Source organism: Rattus rattus, chromosome 8 (assembly GCF_011064425.1).
Source record: "Rattus rattus isolate New Zealand chromosome 8, Rrattus_CSIRO_v1, whole genome shotgun sequence".
Classification (NCBI taxonomy): domain Eukaryota; kingdom Metazoa; phylum Chordata; class Mammalia; order Rodentia; family Muridae; genus Rattus; species Rattus rattus.
In genome coordinates, this window is record NC_046161.1 from 34,776,372 (window position 1) to 34,787,964 (window position 11,593).

The following is an 11,593-nucleotide window of genomic DNA, read 5'->3' on the forward strand; positions in this document are numbered from 1 at the left end:
CAACATTAGAAGAGAATGTATTGTTGGTGGGATTGTAAGCTGGTACAACCACTCTGGAAATCAGTCTGGAGATGCCTCAGAAAATTGGACATAGTCCTACCTGAGGTCCAAGCTATACCACTCCTGAGCACATACCCAAAAGATGCTCCAACATATAACAAGGACACATGCTCTACTATATTCATAGCAGCCTTATTTATAACAGTCAGAAGCTGGAAAGAACCCAGATGCCCTTCAACAGAGGAATGGATACAGAATATGTGGTACATCTACACAATGGAGTATTACTCAGCTATCACAAACAATGACTTCATGAAATTCATAGGCAAATGGATGGAACTAAAAAATATCATCCTGAGTGAGGTAACCCAATAACAAAAAAACACATATGGTATGCACTCACTGATAAGTGGATATTAGCCCAAAAGCTCAGATTACCCAGGATACAATCCACAGACTACATGAAGCTCAAGAAGAAGGATGACCAACTTGAGGATGCTTCAGTCCTTCTTAGAAGGGGAATCAAAAATATTCACAGGAGGAAATATGGAGACAAAGTTTGGAGCAGAGACTGAAGGAAAAGCCATCCAGAGACTGTCCCACCTGGGGATCCAGCCCATATATATACAGTCACCAAATCCAGACAATAGTGCTGATGCCAAGAAGTGAATGCTGACAGGAGCCTGATACAGCTGTCTCCTGAGAGGCTCTAACAGACCATGACAAATACAGAGACGAATGCTCACAGTCAACCATTGAACTGAGAACAGGGTCCCCATTGGAGGAGTTAGAGAAAGGATTGAAGTAGCTGAAGGGGTTTGCAACCCCATAAGAACAACAATACCAACCAACCAGAGCTTCCAGGGACTAAACCACCTTCCAAAAGGTACACATGGACAGACCCATGGCTCCAGCTGCATATGTAGCAGAGGATGGCCTTGTTAGGCACCAATGGGAGGAGAAGCCCTTGGTCCTGCCAAGGCTGAACCCCCCAGTGTAGGGGAATGTCAGGGTGGGGAGGTGGGAAAGAGTGGTTGGATAGATGGGGGATGGATTAAGGGATTTATGGATGGGAAACTGGGAAAGGGGATAACATTTGACATGTAAATTAAAAATTTCCAATAAAAAAATGAGAGAATGTATTTGTGTTTTTTATAAGCTAGTCTACTTATGATGTTTTTATTAGGGTAGGCCAGACAGATCAAAGCAATGCCCTTTAATCATGATGGAGCAAAATGAAATTTCAATGGATCCCAACAAGCACAACAGAGAATTGGAGTCAGATGACCCTTAGGAACCAAGGCAGTAAGCATCCAGAAAAGAGATGAACCAACAGGGAAGGCACTGCCTAAACTGCAGGATCCCTAGGAGGGAATATGGGAGAAGCCCATGTTTTACAGCTGTTCTCTGAACTACATTATTTAAAAACTTGAATATCTCTTGCTGCAGGTCAGGTACGACAATGGAAGCTGGGCATGACCATAGAAAGGAAATCAAGAAATTATCCTCTAAAAATGTAATGGTGTTAAAATTTTTTTCTCACTTTGATTTTTTTAAAAGGAAAAAAAACATGACTATCAATTTGAATAAAAATAATAAAACAAGAAACACAGAAAGACAAAAACACGCAAAAAACAAAATCCATAAAACACAAAATTGGAAACTGTAATATATAAGCAAAAAAAACAGTAAGACAAAAATCCCCAAACAATGCGATATGAGACAAAACATCTATAAAAATACCATCTTGTGTTGGACCTTTACTGCTGTGCGTGTGGTTAATATACCCAGTGAGGCTCCATTGGAGAAAAGTAATTGTTCTTTTGCAAGCAGATGTCAAATGGAGATAGCTTCTTGGCTCAGGATGGGAGCAATTTACAATTCCAATCCAATTTTCGCATTTCCCAGAAAGCCTTCTCCAATGATGAGTTATTTATGTTCCTTCTATCAGCTCTCTAAATAGCCTTGAACATGTCACTCTCTGACTTTTCATTAGTCACCTTTGAGACAGTTCATACAAACTCAAGTACAACTCTATTCCATCTGATCTCAAATCCCTGCGCCCTTGACCATTTGCCATATCATTAATAAAGTGTTCTACTCATGATTCATGTGATTGATTCATGATTCACTTAACCGGTCAAATACCATTGATTTCCCTTCTTAGTGAAACTGAGAAATTGAACATTTAGTAGGTAAAAGTGTAGGTTTTCAGATGAAGGCTAATTAATTACCTTAAGAATACAAGGATGATGGATACCAATTAGGACTCAGAAACTGTGAGTTCCTGAACTTCACTTATGAATAAACTTTCAGTGAGAACTTCTTTTCTCCCAGGACTATCTGAAGCTCATCCATGGGGACCAGTGTCTCAGAGGAGACTAGAAAGGTGGCCTACTGACAAATCATTATTTTCAGAGAAGAAAACTTGGACTAGCATGAACTCGTCCATTAATCACACTCAAGGCAATTCTTCTAAACACTGAAGAATTTTCTTATTTCTTAAGCTATTTATGAAGAGAATTCAATGATGCCGAAAGGCACTGGCATTCATTTCTAACAAGGGGTTCATTTTCCTTACCAGAAGAAAGAAACATTTTTTGTTTGGATTATGCTGTCTTTTCCCTCGGTAGAACCGTGAGCAGAGGCACACTTCTGGACCAGCACTACTTTCTTACACATCCTCAGTGCTGTGAGTATCTCTTGGCTACAGAGAAGACAGAGTTATTGCTTAGGATAAGGTTCTGTTTGTCTCCAGAATGAATAAATACAGTTAACATTGATGCATGGAGATTGATCATCAAGCATGAAGTTCGGCCTACAGATGAAGTCATGACTACGCCCCCAACCTCCGGCAGGGCAAGTGACGTCATGACTACGCACCTAACCAGAATGTTGAGGCCTTGAAGGGATTTCAAATTAGCTATTTACTCAAGTTCTACTGTAGCAGCATCCTTAGGTAGTGTGTTATTCTAGTGAAATGTACACTACATAATATCTGTGCTTTAAGGCTCTATCATGCTAAGATTCTTCAAGTTAACTCCATGACCAAAATCTTAAAAACTGGAATTTTCCTATGTCAACAATTAAAAACGTAAAAAACAAGGTTTAGGAGACTATTAAATTTTAGCTCAAGGGGTTGGGGATTTAGCTCAGTGGTAGAGCGCTTGCCTAGCAAGCGCAAGGCCCTGGGTTCGGTCCCCAGCTCCGAAAAAAAAAATTTTTTTAGCTCACATGCAGAAAAGAAAATACATATATTATTAACCCTTTTTTTCTTCCTCTAAGGCAATGAAAGAAATTTAAAAGGGCAAAGTCCTTTATTGCAACAACAGAGCTTAGGAAAAGTAACACAATCTCAAGATAGTCAAGGTTAAATGAGTTAAGAAAGACGTGTGTACTCCGGCAATCTGGAATTTCTGGAAGCAGAAACAAAAAAAAAAAAAAGAGGAAACACCATTTCCTGTTTTGGAAAAGACAGAGCAGGGAGATTTACATGCAGCAAAACCTTTTGAAGCCAGGCTTAACAGCAGACTTGGAGACACATTATGTAGTACATTGTCCCTGTTATGACAAGGTGTTTAAAATACAAGCATATATCACATACAAATGCAGACATACATCAGTCTACATAAATGTATAGACAACTGGGGACATACTGTCAACAAGCTATGCACTTACATATCATTTAGCAAATGTCATTCAAGGGTTTATTTCACACTCCATTCTATGTATAGGTCCTGCAGATAGTATTGAGATCCCTCAGCTTAGCATCTATGAATAAAGCCAAAAAAGATAATTCAGTTCCTTGAGTATTCAGATATAGACATGGCCAAATATAGACATGTCTAACAAGACATCCTTGTTAGAAGAATATAGATACAGTCTCCGGCTGGCCTGAATATAGAACTTTGAAGATGACTTTATATGGAGGAGACTCTACTAAGACCTCACCTAAGCCGAGATCTAGAAATCAAGTAGGACTTAGTCTGCAGTGAAGACAGTGGGAAAGAGCATTAAACCAAGGAGAACCCATTGTGCAATAATAGAAAAGCAAAGGGAAGGGCAGCTCTCTCCAGGAATTAGAGCAGGGTGAGCAAACTATGTCTGCAAAGGGCCACATAGAAGATGTTTTAGTCACACTAGAGGCCTGTATGGTCCCTGTTGCCACTGCTCAAGTCTGCCATTTAGCACAAAAGCAGGCAGATAACACCAAAGCAAGTGAGTCTGGCTGTGCTCCAATAGAACTGTGTTTACCAAACCAGGGTAGTCATTTGCCAGGCTTTGAATCCAAGAGATTATGTGTGGAACACAGAATAGGGAAAGAAGAAAACATGGCAGGTGAGGCTGTAAAAGTGGACAAGGTGAGGTCATCAATGGCCGCAAATGCTATGCTAAGAAGGGTGTGAGCTATGAACCTTACGACAGTTTGAGCTGTGAGTAGGAAAGGGTGAAGGAGATGAGAAGAAAGAGCCCAGTTACAGGCTGTACTTTTACACTGATGAAAGTTTAACAACACAGACTCAAACGCCAATATGAAGAACAACCAAGGAGAGAATAAGGAGCTAACTCATTGATCTCCTGATCTTCTGAAAGGTGGAGGAGTGTCATTTCACTCTACACATCACAGCATTCCTAATGGGGAATTAAAATGTCGACACAATATAGTCCTCAATTTTAGTAAGCATATAGATCCAAGTGTTTAATCTAGTGTTTTAACTCTGAATCCTTAGCTTCCTAAAGTTGATGGGGGTCGGGGGGCTGAGGGGTTGTTGTCACTTGTGTGTATGAAATATCCAGCTTCCTTCAGAAATATCACAAAAGTCCACAGGGTGCTCCAAACTTTGCCCTGTGCAGCTGTCTGGAGAGCTGCCACCTGTTTCCTAATTAGCTCAGACTCAGCATCCCTTCTGTGGGCCACCACAGCATCTGCCACTCCTTCACTCCTCTCAGCGGGTTCTGGCCTTCCATTAGCACCTTTTCTATTGCCACTCCAGGGTCCCCTTTATTTCTGTACCAAGCCAGATCCTTTAGAGAAGGAGGGAGGAAATGGCTCTTTCTTGTCTACACCTTGTGTGGTTACCTGGTTACCAGGTTGTTGCTATGAACAGGATCTCAAACAAACTCATGCAGAGACCACCTAGACTGACTCCGTAAAACTTAATTCCACCCGCACGTGTGTTAGGGATGAAGGGTGACCTCACACTGCCTACCTGTGAATCTTTCCATGTGAGCAAGGCTCAAGACCCTCCCCTACTAAAGTCATATGACTTCACCTTCGGGGGGAAAAAGCTGACTCCCAGCTCTAACTCGTATGAGATTCCTTACTCTGTAGTTCACAAACATTGGGTCTTTGACCCTGCCTAGTAGTCAACCCTAAGACTCAGTTTATGCTTCTCTTTCTCTGATTCTATTCTCTGTCCATGTGTCTCTGGGCAAAGGGTATTTTCTGAGTCTCCCCCAAAGAAGCCTGTATGTGACTCCACCAAGTGATTTTTCATTTACTAGGTGATATTACAGTTATCATTCAGGATATTTATATATCCTGATTAAGTGGCAAATTCCTTAGTGGGCAACAGAATTTAAAACATAATGAGCTTCTGTCAGGTGCCTATGGAATCCATTCATCTGATCCTCCAAATAGCGTGTAGTATATAGCATATAGCACCAGGACATTTCATGCTGATCTAGAGAGGCTGCCACACTCCTCTATATGGGAAATGAAGGCAATTCCATGTCTACCCTAGATAAAAAGCCCAGGCAGATGGCCAGTTACATCAGTCATTAATGCAAAGTCAAAATTTCCTCCCTTTCTCCTTACCATTTCTTGAAAAGTACCCAGCTTATGATATTACAGATCATAGCCTTGCCTTGATCGGGAGAAGAAAAGTGATGAAATAGAGGAACCTTTCTCCCCAAACCTCTCAATGTTCACCCGCATTAGAGAGAAATTAATGGCGAGAAAGCCACCTATCAGAGAGCCGGAAGAATTCTCCTTTGAGCTGTTTTTGGTGTGTTTTAGAACTGTACAGTTCATCTCCCAGTACTTTATCTTACACATTTCCAAGAAAATGACAAAGAAGAAGACTCTCATTAACACTGGCTGTCATTTTACGATTTCCTGGTAAACTTTACTAGAACCAAAGGCTTATCTTTTCGCTTATTTAGGTTAATGTCTACAGTTCTTTATCCAGCATACGAATTATGTGTTTCCATATATCAAGTAACTGAGCTTACACATTTTAATCTAAGGACATTTTTCTACTTCCTCCAGAGTCTTGTTTACTCAGTTTGTATCATTTGATAAAGTCCCCTTAAAGAAAGGACCTTAATTAGAATGTGGGCCCATTAACAAACATTTGGTTTAAAGCTAAGCTTATAGTACAAAATCACAAATACTCAGGAGAAGGGCAAGAAGATGTGCAAGACCAGCCTGGGCAAAATAGCGAAGTCCAAACTAACCAAGGCTAAGGGACTGTGTCTCAATCCTTTTCCCTTTCTCTCAACAACAACAACAACAACAAAGAAATTGTAAAAGCAAATAAAATTAAGGCATCTGCTCTCATTTTTATCCCACCCACTGATATAATAGCAATGATTATTTTTAGTTATTTTTATAAACACATGAAACATGGGTTCCCATCACTGTATCTGTACTAGGGACATAGCACAGGGATACAGTACTTGTCTATCATATCCCTGCTCCTAGGTTCAAACCTCAGCACCAGAAAAATACTTTTCTTTCAGAATGCAATATGGGTATAAGGGTTGATTTCTCATGAGCTCTCAGTTACGTTTACATATATGCTTCATATTTACACTATGCACGACTCACTTTAAGTCATTCTATGGCTTGTTGACAGGTAAGCTATTACATTTAAAATTATTTTCATAAGTATATGAGTAAAAAAACTATCATTTTAAAGTTCACTTAATACTTTCAAACTCTATTAAGAGTTGGTTTGAGGCCAGCAAGGTGGCTTAGCAAGTAGAGGTAAGGTGGCTTAGCAAGTAGAGGTGCTTCGACAAGCCTGACAACCTGAGTTCAATCTGCAGAATCCATTCAGTGAAAGGAGAGAACCAACTCCCTCGAGGTTTCCTTTAATTCCTGCACATGTGCCATGGACATGTTTGCACATGTGCCCACTCATAAATAAATGGAAGTTTAAGAATTCAAAGTTGGTTTAGGAGCCCAAAGTCAGATCATCAATCAATCAGTAAGGGAACAATGCCTACTGGATATGTATATATGGAGGAAGAGGGTCCTGAAATACAGCCATGTCCTGAAGGACCACAGATACAAATCTATTGTTGTTGATATTCCAACTCTCCTTGACTATGGTCTAAAATAAAAAGCAGGCTGGAGCTGTGGCTCCACGATAGAGGGTTTGTCTAGCATGCATAAAGCCCTGAGGTCCATTATCAGCACCAGGGACTGAATAAATGAGTGAGTAAATGAGTAAATGATTGGATGAATGAATGACTAGCAGTTAATAGCCAACTATTTTTAAGTTTTTCTGTTATTCATAAGAGATACATTTAAAATGTAAACAAACAACCAATATCTCTTGACTAGAATCATCATCATTATCATGATCATCGTCAGATTCTAAGAACGACATCCTTGCTGTCTTCCTGGGAGATCAAAGGACATGAGAAATGGCACTGCAATCACTGAGTTCATCCTCCTAGGCTTCCCTGGCATCCAAGGCTGGGAAGCCCTTCTCTTCATAGCGATCTTTCTCATCTACGTATTAACCCTTTCGGGCAATGGACTCATTATCGTTATTGTCTGGGTTGAGCCCAGGCTTCAAACGCCAATGTACTTTTTTCTTTGCAACTTAGCCTTCCTAGAGATCTGGTATACCACCACCGTCATCCCAAAATTGCTAGAAACTTTTGTGGTATCGAAAACAATCATCTGCGCTGCCTGCTGTCTGCTACAGGCCTTCTTCCACTTCTTCCTGGGCACCACTGAATTCTTGATTCTGGGCAGCATGTCTTTTGACCGCTACCTGGCCATCTGTAAGCCCCTCCGTTACCCCACCATTATGACCAGCAACCTCTGCCTACAGCTGGCCCTCAGCTCCTGGCTAGCAGGCTTCACCATCGTCTTTTGTCAGACAATGCTGCTTATACAGTTGCCATTCTGTGGCAACAATGTCATCAACCACTTCTACTGTGACGTGGGTCCCATCTTGAAAGCCGCCTGTGCAGACACCAGCATATTGGAACTACTAGGTCTCCTGGCAACCATCATTGTGATCCCAGGGTCACTCCTCTTTACCATCATTTCTTACATCTACATCTTATCCACCATCCTACGGATCTCCTCCGCGTCTGGCCGCCAAAAGGCTTTTTCTACGTGTGCCTCTCACCTGACAGTAGTCTCTCTGCTCTATGGAGCTGTCTTGTTCATGTACCTGAGACCCACAGCACACTCCTCCTTTAAGATTAATAAGGTGGTGTCCGTGCTAAACACTATCCTCACACCCCTTCTTAATCCCTTTATTTATACCATAAGAAACAAAGAAGTGAAGGGAGCCCTAAGAAAAGCCATTACTTGTGCAAACACCCATCATGCAAAGTGAAACCTTCAGTACACCAGTAGGAGCCTAATGCAGATATTAATACAGACCCGATAGGCAAACTTGTAGAAGAGTCTGACAAAGGTCTCGCCCTAAACGTCAGAAATTCTAGTACAGCATTATCTAAAAACAGAGCTATGAAAGTAAACTGTGGTGGATAGGGTCCCCATTTAATTATCTAAAATGAATTTATATTTGTTATATATAGATGAACTTGGATTTCTCCTTAAAGAGGATAAGTCTCCTAAATCTTCAACCAAAATGTGTTAAGGTTCTCTAAGATACATGAGGCAGAACTCAGGACTTGCTCAGTTACCCGCCGAAAGGGAAAGAGCAAAGGCAGACAAATGGCAGTACGTTTTGAAGTGTGTGAAGAATCCTGTTGCCCTCATTTATTGATAACTGTTAGATTTCTGAGGCAGCAGGAAGAGACAGGACGTCTGGATTTCAATAAGCAGGGCTGTGTTCATTAGCACACATAGTGAGGGGCAGCCTCTCTCCCAGGGGAAACTTGGGGTCTGCCATGAAAAAGGCTGGCCTTGAGCCTCTATGGGGGCAGGGTAAAGCGCTGGGAATGAGGACGTTGTTGCAGCCATAGGGGACTGCATGTCTCTCCTTTCTGAAAGTATGGGCCCGAGGAAGATAAACTATCGTGGGAGAGTGTCTTTACAGACATTCCCTGCTGTGCTGACCCCTAAGGCTTAGCAAAGTCATCTGTAATCTCATAGGAATCCTGTCTTACCACTGAGACACTCTATCAATAACTGTATCTTACTGTCCCATGCACAAGGCATCCCATGCCTCATTTTCTCAGCCCTATTGCTTTACCCTAAGAGAAATACACCAGAGTCTCCTTATCAGTGCTGATGGTCTTTCAAAAATGTCTAAAACGAACCCACTTTCTGTTTGATCAGACGTTGATAAGGCCCCCTCTACCTTGACATGATACACAATTTTAGGCAAGATGATTCCACTCCCGGATAGTACAAAAGCTCGAGGGCATCTTGTAAAAAGTTCCGATTCCTATTTTGTGGCTTATTTCAGTTTCTAGAATTTAGTCCCAGTAGTGAAGGCACAAACACAAGATGTCTCAGAGCTAATACCACTGAGAACCTTAGTTGGAAAATTCCACTTCCGGTTTCTGTGACGGTCATGACTCTGAAGGCTCACTTGCAGATTTAACGTGCAGAACCCCTAAGAAGCAAACACACACTTGGCCGTGATATCTGTCAAAACTCTAATGATGACTCCAGTGATTTAGCTTGTGGAAATGAATATTAAATATCCCCTTTTCCCGACGAGGAAGACTACCATTTAAAGCTCATCAAAACTCAACCTTTTAAAGAGATTCCTGCACATTCCTTTTGGTATTAAATTGAACACACACCCACACACACACACACACACACACACACACACACACACACACAAAAAAAAAAAAAAAAAACAGGGTGTGTGAGAAAAGTGTTATTATCTCAATCACTCTGCCTTATGCTCACTAATCAAAATAGCCACGTTGGAATTGATCCGGGCAAACGGTCATTTGGAGGGAAAGTGAGAATTAATCCCATGAATTTTACCCAAAGCCATCTTGAAAATAGTCAAAACTGTCTTGAATAAGAACCTAGAGTCATATTTAACAGTCTACAGAGAATAAAGTCACGGTGATAAAAGGAAGAGAACAAAGGACCAAACGTGGTTGAGGGAAAGTCTGCGTCTATTTCACGGGGCCAAGGGATGCCCAGATAACTGGACAAAATCTGTCTGTCCCTACACACCCTTGCCACGTGCGTGCACATGGAAGTTGTCAGCACTTGAATCAGTGGGTCTCAGTCAACCCGTTGAGGGCTGAATATAAAAGGCAGGAGAGAGAGAGAGATACTTTCTTTTGGGGCAAGGCATCGTTTCATCCTGATATACCAAGAACCTGATTCTCGTGCCCGCTGATGCGGGGTTCACAGCGACACCACTCACCTTCACCTGTCTGTTCTGGGGCTGAATGTCACCACCATTTTCTCAGTTCTCCATTCTGCAGTCTACCCAGATCCTGTACCGTCTCGTCCTCCATAACTGGAGGAGCAAATTCTCATACTAAATCTTCATTAGCTGGTACCCTTCTCGGAGTACTTAGCCTCATGAACTATAAAATTTTAAAATGGACTAAGAAGAAACCTCAAAGACAATTTTATTAGACAAAAAAAAAAATCAAGTAGGCAAACTGTACATTTTCGCCCCTGCCTAGAGAAGAAAGATAGACAAGAGGAAGAAAAGAAACCTGACATTTGTGAGCTGTCACATAGTATGGGGGAGGGAGGTACTTCAGAAAATGATGGAAAGACACAAAGTAACAGAAAAAGAGTATTTTGACTCTGCCTAATATCCTAAGAAAATATTTTTAAAAAAAAAGAAAGAAAAGAAAAGAAAAGAAAAAGGAGGAGAGGAGGGGGAGGAAGGGAGGAAGGGAAAAAGCTATACCAGAGCCAGGACTCAGAAGGGCAGACAGATCTTTCCATCCTAGCACTGTCTCTGCCTTTACTGAACAGAATCGGGTTTCTGAAAAAGTACATTATCTCATTAAAGGGATAGCTTCACCAACTCCTGTGTCTTTTACCACAGTATTAAGTGAACCTGCACACTGGAGGGGTGATCCCCTAGTCAAGTAATTGGCTTGTCACAACTGAATTATCACTCAGGATTGTCTGGTCTCTATCCAGGTTAAAGGTAGATTCTACTCCTTTGACCAAAGGAAAACAGTTTTCCCGTTGGGGCCACCACAGAGCCCTGTAACATTCTCTGCTGAACTGTAACTGCCTCTCTAGCAAAAGCGATTGACATCTCCAGTTCAAAGTATGCTGAACAGTCTCTAGCAGCTTGTCCAACGGATTGAAATGGTTTTCAAGAAGTAGCTGAAAGGAGAAGGTTTGCACATGTCACCGTGTGACATTCAGGGCAAAACTGACTATAGAAATGTTTGTGGCAAAGACAAAAATGAGCAATTCAGCTCAGGG

General features: G+C 41.4%; 1 protein-coding gene across 1 annotated transcript; it reads left to right on the forward strand.

The window, feature by feature from the left end:
- Positions 1–7,649: 7,649 nt before the first annotated feature.
- On the forward strand, positions 7,650–8,588 carry LOC116906637 (olfactory receptor 6X1). Its single transcript, XM_032909414.1, has one exon. It carries the CDS (start codon positions 7,650–7,652, stop codon positions 8,586–8,588), a length of 939 nt encoding a protein of 312 aa, XP_032765305.1.
- Positions 8,589–11,593: the final 3,005 nt, after the last annotated feature.